This window comes from Cyprinus carpio, chromosome B21, assembly GCF_018340385.1.
Source record: "Cyprinus carpio isolate SPL01 chromosome B21, ASM1834038v1, whole genome shotgun sequence".
In the NCBI taxonomy this organism is placed as follows: Eukaryota; Metazoa; Chordata; class Actinopteri; order Cypriniformes; family Cyprinidae; genus Cyprinus; species Cyprinus carpio.
This window is the reverse complement of record NC_056617.1, coordinates 9,012,049-9,038,196: the sequence shown is the minus strand read 5'-3', so window position 1 is coordinate 9,038,196 and position 26,148 is coordinate 9,012,049. Positions and strand designations below refer to the sequence as shown.

Here is a 26,148-nt window from a genome sequence, read left to right as displayed (position 1 = left end):
TGTGTGTTTACATGCACAATACGAAAAGAATAACCAAAACTCTCGCAGGAAGCCAAGTGTGTATCAGAGCCACTCCAGAGACAAATACAAGAGGGTTTTGGAAGCGCTATAGATGTGTATCTGGGTTTTGTAGTTAATCCATGGCCTCAAGGTCTTTGGCAGCCATGACAGGATGTCACATTTGGTTGGTTTGTGGGAGATTTTCTTCTATCTACTCTAATGGATGCATCAGAAACAATGGGTTTACTATCACATATGCCAGGGTCTATGTGCTTCCTGTAAGGCCACACACAACACTGGCATCAACTCCAGCACTCTCCATATGCCACACATTCATAATCGTTAGTCATGCTTTACTGTTTTCTACTTTCCTTTGTCTGTACACACACACTCTGTCTCTGTCCGGGGCCTGAAATGATGATTTATATGGTTTATTTAAAGTCAGCAGTGCCTCCAGTGAAACTGTTTCCTCCGTGGCAGCACTTTGTCCGAGCAGTCACACTCAAGCTTCTTGTCGTTTAGTTCCAAACTTGGCTTGGGCATCTCGATTCCTCTGAGTATCTGTGGATGAGCGCTGGAAGGTTACAGTTTCTTGGCTGCATCCCCGGGGGCGGAATTGGATGCAACAGAATCTGTATCTGAGGTGGTGTGTACATATCTTCTTGCCAATAGCAATGAATTGAGAAAATGTACCAGCCATAAATATTTCTTACAGGCTGTGATTCTGTATTTTATCTGTATATCTCTTTTTATATTTCATTTTATCTCTATATATGTCTCTTCAGATAAAAAAAAAAAACAAACAAAAATACCTGTTTTCTATTTTAATATATTATAAAATATAACTACACAGATTTATGTGTAGTTATATAAAAGTACTAAAAGAAGTATTCACATGACATTTACTGCTTGAAGTGATTGGCTCAACGCATCCTGGCAGCAGAACTGAGAGACCATGAGCAAAGATGGTTGAACATTGCCAAGCAACTGCCATTGAGATAAATGGGAATGAACAGACTTTTTTCTCCTGGAATTAAAGACCTCCTTGATCTCTACAGGTTATTTTGCCAAGTCACTAAGAGGTCTCATTTCCAGCATGAATAATCCTGAATGCAGCTAAACAAGTATTTTCATTTCAGATTATCCACAGGTGCCTTCATTGCAGGCCATATATTCAGTACCGTCACATTATTATGTGAATATACAGCTCTCCATCGCAACATTCAGCAGGGGAATTGTATTGGGCTGGTATCTAGAGCTGGTGTGCTTCACTGAGGGTGTCTGCTGCTGCTGTCTTTTCTCTTCCTTTTGGCACAGGAAGCTCAGTTTCTGTTCTGTCAGTTTTGTTCTGTTCCCCACAGGCCTGTTTGAAAGATAATCATTCAGATTTAAAGGATTATAGATGCTTAGAGTCCTGACCTGACTCAGTATCCCTTTATTTAGCAATACCCTTTTCATTTCAAATCCTTTCCGTCTCTCTCTCCGTCTCTCTGCTCATATCTCACAGCCAAGCATGCTTCTCGGACTGAGCAATTTTGAATTGATTTTCCATTGCTTACCTTAATATCATTAAAGATGAGTCTCATTTTCTCTCAGCAGAGCAAATACACCCACAGAGACCTGCACGGAGGCACGCATTAAAGCTGCCGTCTGCGACAGAGTTCCATAGTCGTAATTTTCCCTCCGCTAACCCTTAACATAATTGTGTCTCTAATTCACAGTACGGTTTCATTTAAAACTGTTTTCACTTTTGTAACCATTAACTCGCTCTCAAATTTCGGGTCTCTCTTTTGGCTCGACACTCACCGTTGCCCTGGCTCGTATATTTTGGTTGCATTTTGCAAAGCTTTCTGGGCATTGGCTGTGAGAAGAGCGTAATCCACCACCTTAAATTTAATGTTTGGTCGGCACAACAACAGTACTAAAATTAGGCTTATGACAGGAAGAATACATTATACAGCAGCCTGGGAAGAGAGCAGCATGGTTGGAGAGGAGCCTGGGGAATGCTTTAAAAAACTCCCTCAGATTCTCTATAGGAAGATGTGCATTATTCTTTCATAATTCCCATAATCCTGCATTCTGACTCATACCATTTGCACTATTTAATCTGTTACTACCTGGTCAGGGTTCTTGCAAGAACCACAAGGGTTTGGTAAGTTCATTAAACACAAACTAGGCCCAAATGGTCTTATGCAATATTGGAATTAGAAGCAAATGAACATTAGAGCGTTATGATAGATGTGTGGTGAAAGCATCGCTGTTTATTTGGAGCACCAGCCCTCTGAGGGAATATGGCTTAACTGGCTTTTAATTTTAGTGTCTGCTATTTGTTTAACTCGATTTAAAGCTACTTTGAAACTTTTCATGCAGTAAGCTTTTTGTAGCTTAGAGTTCAATTACATTTAAATGTATACTATTTAATGATTTATTTCTTTGAATCAATCAGAGCCGTATGTACTCTATAAGGGACCAAAAACATTGGGAATCTCAATTAGATTGTCATTAAATGCGAATAGAAAAATGTAGACTTAATGCAAAGATAAAGCAAGAAAATCATTTAGTCAAAAATAGGGGTGAACAACAGTTTAACTAAATATTTTGCTTCCAAAATGCCTCACGTAAGAGAGAGAGAAACATTTAGAATGATTTTGATTATTCCGTTCACTGTGCAAACATTGTGATATAAAAAGATTTAAACAGGTTACACTGCTGCTTTTGGAAACAGTAGCTCATTACTGGAAACGCTGCATTGTTTTGGGAACAGCTGAGCTGCTGCAAAATGCAGTTAAGTTTATAGCATCGCTACCTTTACTTAGTACTGATTTACAAAGACTGTAGCCCTTATAAAATGTGGATGGTGTCTCTTTTTTTTTTCTTTTTCTTTTTTTTTTCTTAGCCCTTCCCTTTTTCCTTTCCGTGCAGGGCTGAAGATCCGTGAAGTGATGATAAATGTGTCCAGACAGCAGGTGGAGGACTTCCACGGACCAGAGGACTACTGGTGTCTGTGTGTGGCCTGGAGTCATCTGGGCACCTCCAAGAGTCGCAAAGCCACCGTCCGCATTGCATGTCAGTATAATCATAACCTGTTTTCTCATAAATAAAATAGTTTGCGTTAACATTCATGTGTGGCATATCAGTTTAGGCCTTACTTTTAGTTGTACTGGGAGGAAGAATATGTTAATATTGAATCACATTGGAATCATCATTCAAATTGTTTTTAACAAAAAAAAAAAAAAATATCTACTTGATTTTGCTAGTAATGCTACCAGTGTCCTTTGTGTTTCCATATAGACCTACGGAAGAACTTCGAACAGGAACCACAGGGGATGGAGGTGCCGATTAATGGCATGATCGTTCTCCACTGCCGCCCACCCGAGGGAGTGCCTGCAGCAGAGGTGAGTGGGTCACGGCTCCCTCTACCTGTCTGGATGTGTGAGTGTTCAATCTACTGAACACAATTTAAAAGGACAAATCAATCAGTCAATATTGACATTCAGTACGATGTTTGTATCTTGCCTTATAGGCATTTGATGAGCATGCTTTCCCCGTGAATTAGGGATGAGTGGGGCTGTATTTACGAGCGAGTACTGGTGTGTGCATTATCATTACCATAGTCAGGGTTCTGGAACGGTGATATATTCAAAAGTGCATTTGCATGCTCAGCGCAGGATCTGCAGTGCATTTACATGCGTCTGTTGATTTTTTCCAGGGTTTTTTTAGCAAGCACCTTCTCATTACATTAACTTAGGGGTTGTTTTTGTCTGTTTTAAGAACTTTCTCCTTTCCTTCTATGTTTTTTCCTTATATACAGTATGTCCTGAATAATATGTGTTTTCTGAAACAAGAACTTCCCCATGCTGCTCAGTTCCAGCAAGAGATAAAAGATTTAGCTCAAATGGACAGTTTGTGTTACTGTAGGCCCCTCGTCTTCCACTTGCTGGGTCACTCGCAAGGCCTTTGCTTTTATATGCATGAATGCCAGTTTGGAGATGAACACAGACTTTGAATAATGCAGAGCAAATCCCATCCTAACCCTCTGAACTGCTGTCCACTGTCCTAAGAAAACTCATTCTCCTGGGAACAGGGTTGTAGTGTGAAGCAGCAGTTGATCTATCTATCTATCTGTCTGTCTGTCCGTCCGTCCGTCCGTCCGTCCGTCTCTGTTTTTGTTATAACTTTGGAATCTGCATTCTAGTTTGCAGCAAGAAGTGATACTGAATTCTGTGAGTGTCAAAGAAATGTTCTGAGAAACCACTCTCAGGTTCATCTCAGTGACTCCAAGTGTATAATATCGAACCTCCTACAGAGTTTTGTGACAGGCTTAGGAAGATATCCATGTGCTTAGTGGAAATCAAACTGGCAATTGCTTCTCATAAACCCAGTGTCATATTATTATCATCCCCCCACATTCTAGTGAGATGATAAGTGATACCGCTGCGTCTGCTTCTGCTTCTCTGAGGCTGCTGACAGATTCCTTGTTTTTTTGTTTTGTTTTTTTATGTCACTCTGTGTTCTTTGTAGTAGTTTCAGAACAAGCAATACTTTAACTAGGCCACCGCATTTCAACATCAGCTTTAAAAAAAAAAAAAAACGTATCAATTCATGCCATCTGTCATGTTGGAAACGGATCCAAAATGGCTGTATGGTGAGCTGCCGTCTGTGATCTGGAGGGAAGCAGCCTGCACCATCACTACAGCTAATCAATAGTTACCAGAGCCAACATGGCGCTGCTGCTGAAAAGGATAGTCAGGCTTAGGCGATGCTTGAGACAGAGCCAAGATCCGGGTCCAGAGGTCTCTGTGCCAGAAGGGTTTGTCGCTGGAGATTACAGGTTGGCAGCTGAATGCTCCCTCTGTAATCATTGCTGCTCAAAGTCTAAAGGTCAAGCCGAAGAACTCTGCCACCGGTAGACATATGAGCCAAGATGGCTCCCCCGTTGGCTGGCTGATACCATCTTTGGACGGGACACAACTCTGGCTGAGACTGGAAATTGATCAAGGGCTCGGAGAGCGTTGGCAGGTCACAGCTGACACGCCACCTCTGCGCTTCACGCGGGTTAATTATTTTGCTCTCAATTCTGGCAGTAAAACGTGAAAACTTGATTAAATCACTTGTATTTGAGTTTTTTTCTTTTTTCTAAATCATTTGCGAAAGGTCACAGGCTCGTAACAATTTTGTCATTGTTTATTCTGGCATATGTCATCCTTGTCCTTTGTTTGTTCCCCGCTTGAATGGAAACCTGTTTAGAAAAAAACATTTCCCTGGAGCTATAAGATCATCCCTGTTGAATAATGAGCTTAACATGATTAAAACAATTACACCAACAAGGAAATGAAAGTGCAATATTAACTGTCAAAGTAAAGTTCATACAGATTACTCACAGCTAAGATGGGAGAAAAAAAGTCTCTCAATAACTTTGAGAGACCAGACCGATCATTAAGCTCATATTAACTTCACAATCCTCATCCAGCGACGCAATTAATCATTCAGTCTGATGAAGCAAAGTCATTTAAAGTGCTTTAAATGTAATTATTCAGCAATAAACATGGCATGGCTCGCGCTGTCAAGAGTAGGATGAGAATGAAGGACACGTCCGGTTCAACCCTCACATCCGAAATAGTGCAGTTGGATTTGGAAAGTTCATTTCTTTAATGCGATTCGGTGAAAGTCACCGTAGCGTTCATAAGGGGCCATGGACTTGATTGAAGCAAAGTGATGCAAAGGGACATTAATGAAACTGGAACTTAATTGAGTAGGATGGAATAAACCCGGACTAGACCTCCTTTTGTAATTGCCTTCTTGTCACTTTCACTTTCCGTCTCAATGAATGTAAATCTAAAGGGTGATTTTTACCCAGAATGACGATGTTATGAGGTGTTGTACCCGTTTCAGGGCTAATTGGATTGACCTGTTAGGGACGTGCCAGATTCAGTGTTGAGAATGAGCCTGTTTTTTGGATGTAGCCACCCGGAAAGTTTGTCCATGTTGTTGGCCTCTGGAACGTCTCAACGTAACAATATGATTAACTGCAGTGTGTAACTTCTTAATGGCGGCAGTGATTTTTTTTTTTTTTTTTTTTACACTTTTTAAAAATTTGTCTTAGTCAAGTAAGTTTTTTCTTGACAAAAATGTAGTCAATATCAATATGTTTGTACATTTTAGTCTATTTTACTTGAAATAAAATGGTTTGTACTTTCAAAAAAGAAAAAAAAACAATTATCATTTAAACAGGTATTTAACATGTAAATGGTTGTAGCATATGAGTTTACTCATGTATTAGCAATTTTTTATTGAAGTTTTTGTGTTGTGAGTTTAGAGACTTTTATCTTAGAATTTTCTGACTAGTATGTAATTTAATTAAAATTGATATATGCATTCACATCATGTTTTTTGTGTGCGTGTGTGTGTGTGTGTGTGTGTGTGTGTGTGTGTGTGTGTGTGCTAAATATCCCATGTGTGTGTGTTTCTTCAGTTTTGGCCACTTTTATATGTTGCAGTTGTTTTTAATCAAAACTAATAAATTTCTTTTTTTTTTTTAATTTTTGATACATTTTTTTATAAGGATCAGCTGTCTTGCCATGTAAATATTTCACCATTTCATCATTTATTTAACTACTTATCAAAAAAAATATGTATAGATTTTGTTTTTGTATTTATTTTTACACTATTTTTACACTACTGGAACACAAAATAAGATATTTTAAACAATGTTTCAACTGTTTTTGACCACATAATAAAAGGTAATGGGGTCCAAAACAACATTGGATATTTTTGACATTCATTGCAAAATGAAGGCCTAGTTTTTTCACAGAAAAAAAAAAAAAATCCATGGTCAAACAAAGTCATACAGGTTTGAACAACATGAGGGTGAGTGAATGATTTCATTTCATTTATTTAATCTGTTCAGAATCTGAAAATCTATATTAATTATATGAATTATTACGTTTAAAAATATGATCTGAAAAGAGCAATAATCATAAACCATTTTAATTCGTATTTTTGGAAATAAATGTTTTTATTCATTTTTTCTTGCTAATTTTTTTTGTTTCCAAGGAGACAACCATCTAGATGAGAATTAAGAAATGTGTGAGGTACTGTAAATAAACACAAGGTAAATATCATATATTAAATAAATAGTTTATTTTCTGAAAGTACACAAGGTTAAAAGTGACCATAAATGAAGAAACTCCCATACGTATATAAGACTGTTACTGTACTGTATATGAGTGAGCTAATTAAAACTTTAGTGCACCAACCAGTGTTCACTGATTAGATGACCAATGTACAGCTCAAGCAGAATATTTTAGTTTCTTTTCTTTTTCTATGAAGTTCTCAAACTATTAATATCCATCTTTAGACCGTGATCTCAGATTATATCTTTAAGATTCGCAGGCAGTCCTGATGCCCTATGGGCTCTCGAAGCTGTCGTATCTTTGGAAACTCCCGCAGGCCTGTATAACCAATGTAATGCTGGTCTGTGCCTTCAAAGTATATTTGGAAAGAGGTTCAATTAGCGTGACATCAGAGGTTATCTGTATTGTCCTTTGACGGTCTTAGTTGGTGGGCGTGGCATTGTGGAGGTCCGCGTTCATGGGCCTTTAATTAGAACAAATGTGCTAATTAAGCAAATTAATTTCCTTTGTTCCCTGGCCGGAGGCTTATCACACCCATTTGAATCTGTCCCTCAGTGTTCATCTCCTCTCTCATCTCTCCATCTCCCTCCAACCTAGCGCTTCCCCCCCAGAGGCCCACAGCAGACCCAGAAACAGCCTGCGATTTGAATACAAAACACACACACACTCGTAAAGAACAAGAGGGAATTTCTCCCAAACACTCTTAGAAGGGAGATGGAGGCATTGATAGAGGAAAAGCTTTAGATTAGGTCTCAGATAGGGAAATAATTAGAATGAAAATGAAAGAGTTTAGATAACAAGTAATACGGATCTTCATGAGAGGGTTTTTGGAGGTAAAATACAGGCTTTTTTGTGTATTTGATCTAGGAACACAGGGTTAAATGAACTTGAGTCTGTGAGGTAGTTTGAAAATATATGTAAATTAATATTAATACTCAGTAAACCAATAAATGATTGAATTAGGTTTTATCATTTAAGGGTTAAGAGATTTTTTTCTTTCTTTTTGATAATTATGCTCCTGTACACAGATGATCTCCTACTGATATCTTATAATAGTCTTAATAATTAACTGCTCAGTGTAATCTTTCCATTCACTAATTCAACACTTGTCAGTCTAGAAAACAAAAGGAGCAAATCATGCAGTGCCATCTATAGACTATGAACAATAAAACACATTTATAATTTAATGAAAAGTTCCTATCCAGTATCTAACTTGCTTTAGCTTGTTTTGAGGTTGTTCAATAACTTCATATTTTAGCTTGATTTTTTTTTTTTATGTCACTCTCTTTACCTGTTGCATTATTCACAAACAGTTTTTTTTTTTTTCTTCTCCATTTTGCAAACACATTTATGTCTGGAAACAAATCATTCTGATTTTTCAGTTTACCAATTAAAGGGATACAAAACTCTCAATAAACAGCAGCATTTGTCTTTATACTTTTTTAATTGACAGTTTTTTCATAGATTAAAAAAAAATACATTTTATGTAATGTAATTAATCTTATAATGTATGAAATTATTGAAATGTGTCAATGTCATTTTCAAATACTGTATCGAAAACTGTATAAACAATTATCTATTTAAACATTTATCAAACATAAATTATTTATCTGCATAAACATTTAGGGTAATGAAGTATTTGCTATTTTTAGTACGTATATGCTTTAGAGGCTGTCATTAATGCTTCATGTTCATGAGGATAGTTCTTTGACATTTGTGCAATGTGTGTGTGTGTATATATATATGTGTGTGTGTGTGTGTACAGATAGATATACTTCTGTTACTAATAGATCTGTAATGTTTTTCAACTAGCAACATGACTGGATTAGCTTTTGCGTTCCAGCCATAACCACAGAATAGAGGGAAAGGCAAGAGAGGGAGAAAGAGAGAGAGAAAAAAAAGAGGGGACAGATGCAGTCACTGCCGTTCTGGGAGCTCTGGACTGGAACGGAGAAAAGAGTGAAATTAAAAGCATATGATGAAAGAGTTCTCTCCGGCCATCACGGAGATGAGAAAGAGAGAGAGAAATCTCTCACACATGACAATCTGATGGCTGATATATTGATTTTCCTCCCTTCATTATTCTATAAGGCCTTAGAGAGGGAGTCGAGCAATTTTGCTCACCTCACGTGCATGTGTCCTGCCGTGGTGTTCGAGCACAGAGGGCGAGAACTGTACACATAAACAGAGATTCCCAAGGGGTGTGCTGTGTTTTTAATCTGCAAACACGCAGTGACATAAATCAACCCACATCCCCGTGCCCTGACGACTGCCGCCCCTCTGGACCGACTTATAACTAGCGGCTGTTGGCAAACGATTGCAATTTACACGATCAGCCATGCGAGGAGGACGCGTAGTCATGCCATTGCTACGTTTGTAAATCCTAATGAATCAGACCGTCAAACATCAGAGCTAAATAAATAACACTTGGCTGGACTTGACCTTGCAGTTGCCTCAAACTGACATGAGGTCATTGGATAAGCTGTGACCTGTGACCCGATCAAGGTTGACAGGTTTGAACGTGACCTAAAAAAAAGCAAGTGTCTGCTGCGGAACATGCTTTTTTTGTGCTGACAGTCTGTGATAGGTCACACAGAGGTCACTGTGAAATGCTTGCTGTTGCATTGATATGGCTGGTGTCTTATTTGACAATGTATCTTGTATTTAATTGGCTGAGCTGATGTGGGGGCGATGTTTGCTTCAGATAGGCTGTCAGGAACGGTCTCATGCTGGTTAAAAAAATACAAAAAAATGTCAAAAAAAATATTCAAATCAAACCAAACAGACTCCACTCCTAAAAAAAAATATAGATTCATTCCAGGAGAGGGGGCTGCTTTTTGCTTGTGGCCTCACAGTTGCATTGCTTTTCTGCTGGTGGGATTGACAGTAAACTTTCATTAAAACGTCTGGATTTACCCACAAAAGCTGGTTTTAAGCTGTCAAATCTGCCTGTTTTTTTTTTTTTTTCTAGGTTGAGTGGTTGAAAAATGAAGAGCTGGTGAGTTCTCTTGAAGACCTCAATATCGACACTCGAGCCGACCACAACTTGATCATCAATGAAGCAAGGCTGTCTGATTCTGGAAACTACACCTGCCTGGCCAGCAACATTGTTGCTAGAAGACGTAGCGCCACAGCAACAGTCATAGTCTTTGGTATGGAAACATGTTTTGAATATCATTATCATTCACATATGATTTTAGTATGCTATTTAATACACTTTACTCTAAAATCTAAAATTCTTTTAACCTTTAATCATTCAACATTAATAAACCAAACATCAACATCATACATTATTCATTAAGGAATAAAACAAGTGACTATCTTTATCGATGAGTCACGAAATCATTCACAACCAGTTTGTATAGAAACACTGATTTATTCAGGAACAAAACAAGTGACTCTTTGTGATCGAGTCCTCAAATCATTCACTCAAATGATGTTTTAAAAATACTCACTCATACAAGCAGTCACTTGTATTGTTCATGAATGAATCAGCATTTTTGAATGAATCTTTTAAATGAATGAATCACTTACTCGTAACCACCTACTGATGTAATGATTTAAACTGTAAAAAAAGAGTGGCTGAAAAAATCCCCAACGCACAGGCTGACATATAGCGCACAGAATGACAAATAACAGTGACAAAAAATGCCAGTGATGTTGGACATTGGAATAAGCAAATGTATGTATGGGGTATGAGAGCTACAGATTCCTTAAATGATAGGGAAGGAAACAAGCTTTATCTCATCCTTTTGAGTGCAAGTGCCAGAAAAGTTGCATTGAAACATCTGGTTCTCACAAGAGTTACGGCAGATCACAATGTGTGAAAGATTGGCATGCTGCAGAATGGCGTCGCCCATCCATTTAGTCACCTACACCGACCTTCACTCAAACAGTTAACAAAAAACGATCACCTATAAATCACCATCCCGCCACGACCCGTGACACAGCATCCTCGTTTTTCAAATCTCCAATAATTCATCAAGCGAGACGTAATGTAGAAATACACCGTTTCATCATTTCTCCAGACCTGTGTCTGCGTGAGGGCATCACTTAGACGCCTGGTATGGGTTCGATTATCTATTTTTGTCAACACATATAATGAGTTAATGATTCTAACGCTCCCTGTGTGGCCAGCATTGCCACGGTTCAGGCTCCATTAGCTTAATTGACATGGTCTCCTAGTGTTTTATCCTCAATATTTTGATGGTAAGGTAATATGGTGCACTCTCTCCCTCTGCGTGGCTTCTGAGAGTCAGTCACAGATGAAGGCTAAAGCTGGCAGTTTCAGAGGCTTGATTAAACACACTGAAAAGCTTTGACATCAGCTGTCAGAAGCAGGCAGCGCTGACTGAGTGCTAGCTGACTGATCCGCAATTAACGTTTAGCAGCTAGCGTAGCATCTACAATTTAACATGACTCCAAGCAGTCCCTTGGGCTCAGCAGTCACAAGAAAATTCATTTGTGTGCTTTTATTAAAGAAACAAATGCATTGTTTGTTGGTTATGATAATGTTCATAGAGCAGTGTTAATGATGCACTGGTTAAGAGAAGGGAAATTAGCTAGTCTTATATTTGCCATTTGGAGGTAGTGAGTTGTTCCCCCAATTGATAATAATAAATAAACAGAATATGATATCTTTTAGCGGTAGTTCAAAACAACCCTTTTTTTAATGAAACTGCCACTACTGGTTATTTTCAAATTTAGCTGTCCTTCACATGTCCGCTTCATGCATTCATTCATGAGAATCTATCTTTCAGTCATTTGTTTTTCTCATTAAGCGTGGCTGTTAGCATGTGTTAGCATGTTTATGTAGTCTTGGGCAATATGGAATGGCATCTAATGTAATATCTGTATAATCCAGTTTCATGTACCAATTAAATGATCAAGTCATTAGTCGAGTTAATTACATGGAGTATTTCATAGAGCTGTGTGTGCTGTTAAAATCCTGTTGCATGTAAATACTCATAGATTGCAGAGACATCTGTGAAATAGCACACATCTGGAAGGTATTGATTCCATTTTGAGTTTATTATTTGTGTGTAAACATTTCATAAATATTAAAAGAGCCAATTCAGACACAAAAGGTAATCACTGGCTTGTGAGCAATAAGAGTGAGAGAGATTAGTATTATGTCTATTTATTTAATTTAGAGATTTTGAAGTCTTCTTTTTTTGGTTCCAGAGCTTGCTTTAATGTAGTTGCATGGGAAACAAAACTCTCCAGATTGAACCATGTGGTGTGGATAAACAATGCCTTCTAGTAGGCCATACAGTAATGATGCTTAAAGCTCATTTCAAAGAATGCAGTACAGAATGATGCCAATGTTAATCCACCCTTTTTTCTCTCTGTTTCAGTGAATGGAGGGTGGTCATCCTGGACGGACTGGTCAGAGTGTAACGTCCGCTGTGGGAGAGGAGTTCAGAAGCGGACGCGGACCTGCACTAACCCTGCTCCGCTTAATGGAGGAGCTTTCTGTGAAGGAATGTCTGTTCAGAAGAGCACCTGCACCTCTCCATGCCCAGGTTAGAGACACAAAACAGTTAACCTGAGTTGTGAGCTTGCAGGCTGAGCTGAATGTGATGGAACAGCAAGGTCTGGGTGTCTCAAAAACAAATCTGTTATCCTTAAATCTATGTCTTCATAAGTCTAGTCTGATTTGTGAAAAATATTAGAGCTTTATGAGCCAGTTCTTTTGTTACTGGTTTGAATTGGTCTTCCAACTCAATCATTTTCTGAATCATTACTGAACTTACTCACTGAATTATGAATCATTACTTCAGTCATGTCTTATTAGGGTGTAAAATGGCATTGTTATACATATGCTACATTGAAATGTTTGGGGTTGGTATGTTTCTATGCCAAATGTTTTTATAAAAAATGTTGAAAGTCTTTTATGCTCATCAAGATCAAAAACACAGTAAAACGGTAATATGTAAAATATTATTACAATTTTACATAGCTGTTTTATTTTATATATATATGTATTTTAAAATGTGATTTATTCCTGTGATGGCAGAGCTGAATTTTCAGCATAATTTCTCAAGTCCTCAGTGTCACATCCCTTAGAAATCATTCTAATGTGCTGATACTCAATACTAAAAACAGTTGTGCCGCTTAATATTTTTTGTAGAAACTGTGATACATTTTTTCAAGATTCTTTAATGAAGAGAAAGTCCAGTATAATAGCATTATTTGAAATCAGAACCTTTTGTAACATTAATGTATTTGACACTTTTGTTCAATTTAATGCATCCTTGCTGAATAATAATATTAATGTATTAATTTCTAAATAAAATAAAAATCAGTCTTACTGGCCCTCAATGTTTGAACAGGAATTAAAAAAATAATAATAATAATAACATTTGTTCTGTTAAGGGGAAAAAATTAATTAAAAAGTAAGCGAGTCCTTACTTTTTTTTAATTATACCTTTTGAAAAGTTATATATTACTTCTTATCACAACATTAATATATATATATATATATATAGAGGAGAGAGAGAGAGAGAGAGAGAGAGAGAAATTAACATGCACTCATCTATACTGTTACATATTGTTATGGTAGCTCTTCTGGAAATTTGTCTGCATTAAATGTGCTCTTTGTTCTTGAAAACCCAGAAGTGCATTTTGCCATCAGATTCAACAGTCCAAGGATGGTCATTCAGGTGGTGTGAATATGCCTCACTGTTGTGCCTTGTTAATTAATTAAACATGCTTTCTAAACAAATTGATGGCTAATCCATCTGTCTGAGAGCCTGTATAAATAAAAAGCAAAAATAAAAGCATTATCTGCCACTATAATAAACGACCACAGTCACAAAACCCTCTAGATTTACACATTATATATATATCCGCTCTTTCAATTAATGTGGCACTGTCATTCTCACAGATTTCCTGTTTACTGTCTAAAGCGCAATACAATGCTCTTCATAGCGAGCTAGAGAGATGGAGCGAGACAGATAAACAGGGATGAAAGGAATTCAGAAAGACAGGCAACTGAAAGAGAGTGTGTGTATGTGACAGAGATTTGACGGTAAAAGAATTTAGGATTACGAAATTCCATAAGTCGAAGTTTAGGGAATCAAGACAGACAGACATTTGAAAGGAGAAGATGAGGGTGCCAGAAAAGCCTGAAAGAAAGAAACCTGATCGGAATGAAAGAGCGGAGCCTAAAAAAAAAAAAAAAAAAGAGTTATCAAGTCCCGTTCTGTGGGTGCTCTTAACACGCTGGCTAAATTTTATGGTTTCATTGGAAGCACCAATCACATGGGAAATTTATTGTTACATTTATATTATTTACATCAAGCTTTGAATGGTATAGTAGTGTATATTGTTATTGAAACTTCATAATATTTCACTTGGATTATACATTTAGTCAGGGAATTATAAGGTTTGGAAAAAAGTCTTTGGAAAAGTCTGATCTAGTATGATGGATAGATGATAAATAAATACTAGTAGAGACTTACTCATGTTTATGAACTTCAAGGAATATGAACTCTGCTGAATAAAGCTTCATTCTTTTTTCTGAGGAAATCCAAATCTCAAATCCTCAACCACATCACATCTTTTGGGGTGAATTATGTCTTATTCCTCTCATCGCGAAGCAAACAGTAAAATAATAACTTCAGCACGAATCTCGCAGCGATGTCTTCTGATGTGTGGGCAGAGTCTTAAAGCCGCGTCAGTGAAACATTTGAATCTTCAAAGATAGCTCGGGCGGGGGCGTGGTCGCATTAGGGGAAGATGATTTAGCGAAGACGTGAAAACGGACAAAGCCTGAGGAAAACAAAGGGGACAAAAGGTTTTAAAATTGTTTCTTTGGTTTTGTTTTTTCAGAGGGGGGGGGGGACAAAACCTTGTGAGGGGAAAACAAAAAAAAAAAAAAAAAAAAAAATCCTGGAATTATAGGAACACGTTCCTTTGCAGAAAGGGAATTGAAAATGATGGGACAATTATTTGGAGAGAACGTTTTATCATCAGGATGACACCAAGATGGTCTGAGGGGGAACGATACTGTTGTGCCTTGTTAATTAAATTAAACAATTGCTTTCTAACAAAAATTGATGGCTAATAATTCCATCTGTCTTGAGAGCCTGTATATAAAGCCAGAAATTAACAAGTATGTGCTCATTTGAATTGACTCAGGGGCATAAGCTCTGGAGTTTTACAGTTGATATGTATCTGCGTTCTGTTAATGTGGCACTGTCATTCTCACAGATTTCCTGTTTACTGTCTAAAGCGCAATACAATGCTCTTCATAGCGAGCTAGAGAGATGGAGCGAGACAGATAAACAGGGATGAAAGGAATTCAGAAAGACAGCTAACTGAAAGAGAGTGTTGTGTATGTGACAGAGATTTGACGGTAAAAGAATTTAGGATTACGAAATTCCATAAGTCGAAGTTTAGGGAATCAAGACAGACAGACATTTGAAAGGAGAAAGACTGAGGGGCAGAAAGAGAAACCTGATGGAATGAAAGAGAGGAGCCAAAAAAAAAAAAAAAGAGTTATCAGTCGCCGGGTCTTTGGGTGCTCTTACGCTGGCTAAATTTATGGTTTCATTGGAAGCACCAATCACATGGGAACCACTAGTCATGTTGGGGAAAAAGTTATCTGAGGAAGGGAGAGGGTCACTCAGTCACTCCTGCAAAAGAAAAAAAAACTTATCTCTCTCTCTCTCCAGCCCCAGTTCAATCCCCAGTACCCCACTCAACAGAGACACACAAACACGGCATTTGCATTTAGATTAGCCGCAGAGGAAACACCAGCAGCCGATGGAGTTGTTAGGGTAAAGAGGAAAGCCTGATGGAACAAGACAAAAGTAAATTGTCTTTTGCTTTTGTCAGAGACAAACCTTGTGAGGGAAAATCCTGGAATTATAGGAACACTTCCTGCAGAAAGAGGAATGAAATGAGTGACAATTCTGAGAGAACGTTTATATCAGATACACAAGATTGGTCTGAGAGGAAGTATAAATTTAAATTTTTAAGTTGCAAACTCTGCATAATAAATTTTTTATGTGCTCTAATGAAAACTATCTTTGTGTGTGGCAGTGGACGGTGGCTGGGCCGAGTGGACTATGTGGTCTGTGTGTAGTTCTGAATGTGAGAGGCAGCGCACTAGAGAGTGTACAGACCCGGAGCCAAAACATGGAGGAAGACTGTGTGATGGAGCCGCCCTGGACACGGACAACTGCACCGGAGACCTCTGTATTCAAGGTGGGTAATAGTCACCATGTCATTACTGCTGTCATCATCATTATTACTATAACTGCCATCACTGGCATCACTATTATCATCACCAGGATGTAGGGAATCAGAACTGAATTGAGAATGCATTTTAAATCTTGGATTTAGTTTAATTTGAAATTTGATTGTGGAGTTGTAATTCAAAGTAGAATTAAACTGAACTGAAATTCAGAGAAAATCGTGATAAGCAATGCAATAAGTGTTACTGGTATTTTTACAAGACCATACAAAGTGCATTCAGTGAAAAATAGGAAATTACAGACTGTCTCAATATAAACCTATTGAACCCCCCCCCCCCAAAAAAACAAAAAAAAAACATCTGAATATGAAACCAGAAAAAAAAAAAAAAAATGGATGAATAAATAAAAGGAGCATGTCGTTCTTAACCAGAAAAAAAGGTGTCCAACTTACAGAAAAATTTGAAATAGCACCAGTAGAAATTTGTATTATTATAAAAATAAATATTGTTTGTATATTAAACAATATAAGTTTTAATACGTTTTAATAATAAGTTGAAAAAATTAATAAAAATTTTATAGTGTTTTTTTTTTTTTTACATTTTTAACTTCCTTTTGGGTTTTGCTAATTTCCAGTCTTTTATATAATATATATAATATATATATATAATACATAATATAATAATATATATATATATATATATATATATCTATTGTGTGTGTGATGTGTGTGTGTGTGTGTGGGGTGTGTGTGTGTGTGTGTGTGTGTTGTGTGTGTGTGTGTGTGTGTGTGTGTTTACCTTTTTATATATATATAATATATATATATATATATACTATATTATATTATAATAAAAATATGATATATACAGTATATATATATATAATATATATATATATATATATATATATATATAAATATATATTAATATACATTTTAATAAAGAAATTCAAGAAATGAATAATAGCTTTTATACTATACACACACACTCACACATATATATGTCGTCATTGCATTACCATCATTGTCATCGTCATCATCATTGCACTGCTGTCCTCAGTATCATCATTACCACCAGGCTAAACTAAATTGAAATAATTAAAACAGCTAAAAATATGGTTTTTTTAATTATTTATTTATTAATTTATTTATTTATTCATTTTGACTTACAATGTCAGTGATAAAACCTACAGATGGTGTAATTCTTTCTACTTTACATGGCGCTGTGTGTGGTTGTAAAATGTATAAAGAGCCTCAGTATGTTCCTGATTTTCTGTTACAGCTCATCCAACTTCCTCTGTGCAACAAAGACACAGAGCAGTAAAAAATCATCTCACTTTTCTTTAGATCAGTAGAGACAAGTGCTCTGTGGAAGGCTGTCAGCGGCTGAATGAAACCAGTCAGTCAAGCCCTCAGACGAGCAGCACTTGACAGGCCGTTTTGTAATTCCTTGGGAGAGGCAGAAATCTTCTGTTTTAATCCTCCTCGCTCATCATCCTGACAGTTCTTTAATCAATCTTTCCTGCCTCCATCCCCTGAGGGAGGAGGGTGTACACCTCGCCATCCTCTGCAGATGAGTCTAAAGCCCAGCGGTGATAGACATCCCTATCAGAGACCAATTTCCTACACCTAATGCGGACACACACACAACCACGCACACTAATGCGTCCGTAACATTCTATTCTGTGTGAGAGTGGTAATTTTGTGTAAAAGATTTGACAGCGATTCCAGATTACATGCCTGTCATTGACCGTCATACATATGTAGATCTGTGTTTAGACAGCTTGATTCAGTGCTGTCTTTTATTTACCTCCTACATAATTCTCAAAATTCGGTTTTTGAAAGAGCGAGGAGGAAGGTTTCTTCTCGCGTAACTTTGATCAGCTCATGCATCGTCACACCAAATGGGCTTTTTATATCTCCAGTGGATTCTTGCAACTTCCAAATATGCCTTAGAGCACTGTTTGTGCATGAGCATCTGAAAGTTGCAGCGTTTGTGCGTCTCACAGTATGTTATACATGTCTTTTTGCAGACAGGAAGCTGCTCCATGATGTGAAGGTTCCGCAAGGTGAGTCACTGCCACTTCACCTTTCAACTGTGTTTCTTTTCATTTTTGCTTTGATTTTTTTTTTTTTTACTTCAGTTTTATAATTTCATTTACATGCATTGGATTACTTTTGAATATGCTCACAGGCACATGAAGCATGATGTAATAACGCCGCATGGCATCACAATCATCCATCTTCATATGATCGTTCTGTTCATGGTGTCTGTGTAATTAACCCCTTTTACTGTTATCATCATTCTGAGTCACGCTCGACAAACAACCTTATTGCAACCTTTACATAAGCTCGTTTCCACACTGACATTGTTCAACATTGGGCTAATGCCCTGACAATTAGGTTTCCAGTGAATCATCATCCAGGACGCCATTTGAAACAACCTGGAAAACCAATTAAGTCGATGACATTTTAAAGACAGCTTTCAGAGTGCTGACTCAATGACTGACACGGTGCCACATTAACTTGACAATGATGCACCGCAAAGATTAAACATCTTTGACAGGTTTTGCTTGAGGAATGTCAGTGTCCCCATCATGATTATAGCAGTCAAACATAACTAGGAAAACGTAACCTTTTACTATTTGTTAATTTAGTCAAAAGTTTGGGGTCAGTAAGAGTCAAATAAATGTTTTCGAAAGAAGTCTCTTATTGTATGTAAAAAAAAAATAAAAAATAAAAAAAACTTTTGTGACTTCTAATAATTGTGATCTCACAATTCTTGCAATTCTGAGAATAAAATCACAATCGCAAGATATAAACTCTGAATGTTAACTCTTTGCTTAAAAGTACTTACTAAAAGTAATCTCAATTTTTTTTTTGCGAGAATTGCAAGACAAAAGTAAGATCTAAAAGTCAGAATTGTGAGATTAAGTTGCGATAGATAGATAGATAGATAGATAGATAGATAGATAGATAGATAGATAGATAGATAGATAGATAGATAGATAGATAGATTCTTTTTTCTTTTCTTTTTTTAAAGAGATATATAATAAATAGTACCCACACTTCCTGTTTCAACATAAAAGAGAAAACACAAAAAAAACCTTTGTGTGTGTGTTTTTTGAACTCCAATCGGAAGTCACAAAGAAGTGGAGTTCCAGAGAAAGGGAACGAGGGGGTTACACACCAAAGGAGAAGGAAAACAAAAAGGAAACGCAGCAAAGTGAGCAAATATCTAAACCCGAGTGCAAAAGAGATTCATTAGACTGCCAAACTTTTCCAGAGCTCCCAATTAACCTGCTCTGTTTGCTGTTGTGCAGCTCCACATGTTTCTGGCTAGTGTTTTCATAGCCGCAGGCTTTGTCTGATGTTCCCTACCCGTCTAGAGGCTTTTGAGCGCTCAGAAACGACATGCTAGCTTTTCTTTGTTCTGTCTGTTGTTCAGAGTGTCCTGGTTGAATTGTTTGTGTAAAGGAGTCGGCAGATAGGGCCTAATCACTACAGATGAGATAATATAATGAGCTGTGTTGTCACGAAATCCCTGTGGAAGGTTCGCGGTTTTTGCTTTGCCAGATTCCCTGCATGTGTTCATGCTGAGAGTCAGGTGTGCGGTTGAGGGTTGATTGTAATCGCCCATCGCTAGAGAACTTTCATTAGTGCCGGAGGTGTCTGGGAAAGTGGGAGCATTAGAGAGACTAAGAGAGAAAGCCAGACTTCTGTGATGAAGGTGTTTTATGGTTATGTAATTTATTTGTGGCTGTGTTGCATCTGAATACTTCAAAATGAGATCCCTGAGCTATTTGATGGAAATTTGAGTGATTAAATAAATACCTTTATATAATCATTTTCGGAAGAAACACGGTCATTGCTTAGTCATTGTGTATTTCTCTTCAAATGTGTTTTCTCTTTTCCTAGCTGATATGGAGAGCAGTAATGATGTGGCGCTGTACTCTGGTCTGGCTGCGGGTTTAGTTACCGTGGTCGTGCTGATCATCGCTGTAACGCTGTACAGGCGGAACCAGAGCGAGTATGGTGTTGATGTCATCGACTCATCCGCGCTGACCGGAGGATTTCAGTCCTTCAGCTTCAAAAGTGCCAGGCAAGGTGAGCAAAAACAACAAGTTCAAATTGATCCAAGTGCACTTATGACTCACGCTATAATTACAGTGTTTGCAAGGCAGAACTGTGAAAAACTGTGAAAAACAAATGCAATTTCTTTCTAATTTTTATTTTCCCTACAGTTTCCTAAAGTTAATTCAGCTTGAGCGGTTCAACCTGCAAACTCCATTCAAATGTTAAGGATGTTTTGAATTAAGTTTTTAATGTAGTTTGTTTCTTGTTCTAAGCTTCACTATATACTTTTCAGCTTAAAACTCAAAAAAAAAAAAAAAAAAAAAAGGGAATACAATTTTATTTTTACACAGTTTTTCTTGTAGGCTTATCTTGTTCTATTTTTTTTTTCTTCAGTTTTTTTTTTTTCATTTATTTTTATATTTCACCCAGCTGGCTCTAATGATGGAAAGATTGTTGTTGCATTTGTCCTGTTTATTTTGATCCTCAGTTGTCTCCATTTTTCAAAATGAACTACAAAGACAAATGCAAGTTTCAGTTCCATCATAATTTATCATTTTGAGAAATGTCTCAATTTGAGTTTTAAACTTTTAGACCTGATATATATGTTGGTAGCCGGATTGCAGTTAGTGCTAATTTAAATCTAAAAACTATGTAATATAAAATTATAACAAGACAGACATTTATTTTCTAAGAAATGTAAAATTTATAGGTAGTTAGCACATAGTTTGCACTTAGTTATTGAATTTTACACACTTTTTAAAGTCCAATTCTCGCTATTAGCAAACTATTAACTACGACTTTTACCTTAATAAACTCCTAATTTGCTGCTTATTATTAGTTAGTAAGGCAGTTGATATTTTTAGGTATAGGGTATGATTAGAATATGGTCATGCAGAATATGTGCTTTGTAACTAATATCTAATAAACAGCCAATATGTTAATAATAGGCATGCTAATAAGAAAATAGTTAATAATGAGAATTGGTTCCTATACTAAAGTACCACTGGATGTTCTACAGTTGACAATCAACATTTTCTGAGAGCTAAGCACCTCTTTCCTCTGACTATTTGCTAAAATAGTAATATAATTCATTTTTCAAGAGTAATATAATTAAGTAATATAATTCAAAATGAACTATACTTGGTAAAAAAAAAAAATAAAATACTAAAAGCATAACACCCCCCTTACACCTGTAAAAAAAAAACACACCACAAAAAAAAAAAAACTTTTCCCCCTCTGAACTTCATGTAGAACATTCCCTCACTTCACTCTGTTTCTTGTCTCTTTGCGTCTCTGCTCTAAACCAAAGCTAGAGGGTGTTAGTTGATTTACTTTCCATGTCTCTCTTCTCCTCTCCTTTGGCCCATCTGACGCCCCCAGAAAAAGAGATTGATGTTGATGGAGGGGTGCAGAGAGCGGAGCACTAGTTCTCTTTTGCTTGTCTGTTCAGTAATGGGGCCTGTTCATAGTGCCATCACTCTCCTCGGCCCACTAAACACCACCATCACTACAGACACACAAACACGCACGCGTATCACCAGATGTCTCGACAGGAAGTTTCAAAGAGCTGAACACAGCGAGGTGATAGATGCCACAGTGTACCCGTCAAATGCTTAAAGACATCAATGAAATGATGGATGGATAAATGGATAAAAGAATAGACTTGATCCAAAAAGTGAAGGAAGATACATCATAAACAGGCTAATTTTAAAATAGTAAAAATATTTCACAATATTGCTGCTTTTGCTGTATTTTGAATCAAATAAATGCAGGCTTGGTGAGCAGAAGAGAATTCTAAAAAAAAATAAAAAACTTTTGACTGGTAATGTACATTATTTTTTCTCAATTTTTCTAAACTAAACTATACAAGGAGCCCTATTGTTAAGGTTAAAAGTAACAACTGATTAAGTTCATTTTGGTCTTTTTTAATAATGACGTTATATCTATACATTTTTATTCATTATAATAAAAAGAGCAATTATGAGTAAATATATAAATGTAATGTTGCAAAATTCTCCTCTAGTGTATGCCAGATCTGATTTTTCTTGCTAGTTTATGGACACTGAATGGATTTTCTGGGGTTATGTGACATCGCTTTCAAGCTGCTGTCTTTCCGCGGTTGAACATTCATTGAGTGATTACATGAGACACTATACATTCAGTAAGTTGTAGTGTATCTTTCAACATGGATCGGATGTTCATTGTTTAGGTTATTTCATGCTAACTATAGTATGCAATCCTGCTTCGCTTGAACTGAGGCAAAGCTGGAGCGAGTTTGAACCGTCACGCCATCATTTGAAAAGGGTATCATTTGAAATTCTTAATAAAACTAACAGAATTTGAATGCTGAGACTTTGTTTCCTGTTATCAGAAGTGACCTGCTCTGTTGTGTCTGTCAGCTCGCTGTCTGTGTCCTCTCTGCTCTGTGATGTTTTTCACTTCGCAAGAAAATGAACGTGTGGCGAGAGAGGCTGGAAATAGATGAGATGAAGCACGATGCAGAACACCAGACGCGTCGCATCCTTGAGTTCAAGGCTAAAAAAAACGCTTCTTTCAGTAGGATTAAACAAAGGAAATGAAATATTAGCATATTAATTATTGGGGTGGCACCCAGGGTGGCCGATCAGTTGTCAGGGGTGTCCAGTGCCACCCTGGACACCCCTCTAAGATCCGCCACTGATTATAAACCATATCAGTCTGACTGAATAATAATTAGGCCCATAACATTAGTAGTCATAACTGATTTGCTGAAAAGCAATAATGATTGATGGATGGATGAACGGATAGATGGATTTAATGAATTGAAATGTGCTAGTTGATGCAGTTCACTTTAAACACATTTGCCTAGAGATCTGATCACTATGGAAATCTTGACTCATTCGCTGATGCATTTACGACTCCACAGAACTGTTGAAATATCGTTGCAATAACTGTGTTGCCTAGGCGACAGATTTTTGACAGCGCTGCCAATACGCATACAGCAGAGAACGACTTTGATAGACGCTCGTATCAAGCAAGACAACTGTTGTCATGGAGATCGGAACCTTTAGCCTTGCGTGATAACTCTCACACGTTTAGATTTTGAATAGATCTGCCGAAGGAGAGGTTTCAGGTGTGAGCTGCAGTCTATCCTCCTGGGCCTCCGTCCAATCTGAGAAAGAGAAAATGAGTCCCTCTCACACCTCTTTTCGCCACCTCTCTTAGGGAAGTGCTCTCGTTCAGCCATCGCTTTTTGATGAATAAAACAGATTGAGGGGTGTCTGTGTGAGTGTGATACGTTTTTGTGATCTGCCAAAGCTCTCAGCTGAGCTCGTAATGAAACAAGTGGGATCACTTCACACTGCTGGAACAGCTGCTTCTAATAATCGAAAGATTGTTGTTGCATTTGTCTTGATAGTTCATTTTGATAACTGGAGACATTCGGTTCCATCATAATTCATCATTTCAAGAAATGTTTTTGTCTCAATTTTATGCTAAGAGTTATATAAGGGCTACACATCAAGGTTTGGCTGGTTACCATGAATTACTTAGAACCTCCTGGTAGATGCCGCCCACCATCTGAGAAGCATCTGTCTCCATTGACTGCTATTAAAAAACATAGTATCTTGAATTCTAGTGGTGTGTGTATATACATATATGTGTGTGTGTGTGTGTGTGTGTGTGTGTGTATAAGTAAATATATATATGTATAACATATTTGACAAATATTTCAAAAGATCAAAATTAAAAAATAATCTATAAAAAAAAATAATTTTTTTTACAAGAAAAATAAGAAATAAAATTAAAAAGAAAATTAAAAAAGAACAGTAACCAATGTAGCATGAAAGAAGATTACAACTAAAATTTTGGAGGGTTACAGCTGTCAGAAATTAGTAGAAAGTTTAAGGGCCCTTGCTTTGAATGACTTCAGCACATCTGCGGCCGCAGGACATCAGTAGTCTCTCACACTGCTCTGGTGTGATCTTGGTCCACTCTTCCAGTCTCTTCCTTTGTTAGTTCCGTAACTGTAGTGGGTTTTTAGCCATAACTTTGTCACCAAGGATTTTCCAGAGATTTTCAGTCGGGTTTAGATCAGGACTCTGCCCCGGCCATTTCATTATTTCAGTGTTCTTAGCTTCAGGGAACCACTTTATCTGTTTTGCAGTGTGATGGGAGTATTGCCTTGCATGAAAGTTGCAGAATGATTGGGATATGCTTGCAGGGAAGGAACTGCATGTTGCTGAAGGAGGTTCTGATAAACATTTGCATTCACTCTTCCATTTAGCTCTATAAGAGCCCCAACACCTGCTGTAGGAAACACTTTAACCCAAACACTTTCTTCTCCACCTTTCACTGACATCTGTACACACTTGGAGTTCAGTCTTTCCCCAGTTTGACACCAAATATAATGTTTCCCATCAGACCCAAATAAATGAAACTTGCTCTCATCACTAAAGTGAACTTTTGACCAGTCCTTCTCTCTCTCAAGCGAAGGTGAGGCTAGCATTTATTCTTTCTGCTGATGTGAGGCTTGGTCACTGCAGAGTGCACTTTTAGTCCAACTTCTCTTATGAGACAGATCTGAGACAGATCCTTACCATGTGCAGCATTTAACTAGCAAGCAATTCCAGCTGCAGTGTTGAACTGATGCCACATTGAGAGTCTCTGCATTATCCTGTCTTCTCATGCATTTTTCTTACATGGAAAACCAGCCTTTTTGGGGGACTTGAATGAATTAGTGTCATTATAAACCTGCAATATTCAAGAAATCATCTGGACAACGACCTGTCGCAGGGTTTCAGACCATAGAGCAGCCCACCATCTTACAATCTCAGTGAAAATTGACTGCCAGTTAATAAATTGGGTTTGTCATTTTATATATATATATATATATATATATATATATATATATATATATATATATATATATATATATATATATATATATATATATATATATATACTATACCATATATACTTATGGCCGATGTCTGATAGCATAGATAACATTGTTGCTTCTCTAAGAAATATATAAATATATTATTATTTTTGGCAGAATATACAGGTCAGTATATAACCAGCCAAACCTTGACCCACTGGACTGAATGAACTCTGCTCAAAACAAACAAAAACAGGCCTGTATTTCCCTTGCATTGGGCCAACACAGAATCTATGCAATTTCTTTTTTACATTTTCTTAGCTTATTGTGGGCGAATTCTGCAGAATGGATTTAAATGTGTTAAAAGTTGCTGAGAGTACTACATTCATTTTGGTAACTGAAAGCATTATTAAATTATTAATGTTCAATAAATATTTAATGTCTGCTAAATATTAAATGATTTTTTTAAACAAACATGCAAAACCCAGGGATGTACTGTAGACAACTTTTTGAATGATGAATGTTTTAATTCCTTGGAAGCCTGCAGAGGTTTCAGTTAATTTTTCAGGGTCGGATTCTGTGACGGTCTACTCATCAACATAAAGACACAATGTTATGTGTATCGTAGACCTACTGTACAGATGCTACTGGGCATATAGTTGTGCACTAATGTATAATCGAAGGGTATTTAAAAATGTTGTCTGCAAAAGTAATGCAATTTGTCAAGTTTCAAGCTATGTCTGAGTCAATCCAAGGATGTCTAAGATGATGAAAATCCAAGGATGTCTAAGATGAAAAGCAGAAATCTTTTTTTGAATTCTTGTTGGTTTTTCTAATTTATTGAAAAACTTTTTAAATTAATTCATATTTTATGCA

The 26,148-nt window shown here is 37.0% G+C and overlaps 1 protein-coding gene across 7 annotated transcripts in view; it reads left to right on the top strand.

Moving 5' to 3' along the window:
* Positions 1 to 26,148, top strand: part of LOC109045542 (netrin receptor UNC5D-like) — a 180,045-nt gene that overhangs the window by 125,512 nt on the left and 28,385 nt on the right. For all 7 annotated transcript variants that reach the window (XM_042748500.1, XM_042748502.1, XM_042748505.1 and 4 more), the window contains 7 exons: positions 2,923 to 3,066; positions 3,292 to 3,395; positions 10,105 to 10,285; positions 12,491 to 12,658; positions 16,185 to 16,349; positions 18,371 to 18,406; positions 20,256 to 20,444. In XM_042748500.1, the coding sequence (XP_042604434.1) occupies positions 2,923 to 3,066; positions 3,292 to 3,395; positions 10,105 to 10,285; positions 12,491 to 12,658; positions 16,185 to 16,349; positions 18,371 to 18,406; positions 20,256 to 20,444 (987 nt within the window). The remainder of the gene's footprint in view (positions 1 to 2,922; positions 3,067 to 3,291; positions 3,396 to 10,104; positions 10,286 to 12,490; positions 12,659 to 16,184; positions 16,350 to 18,370; positions 18,407 to 20,255; positions 20,445 to 26,148) is intronic.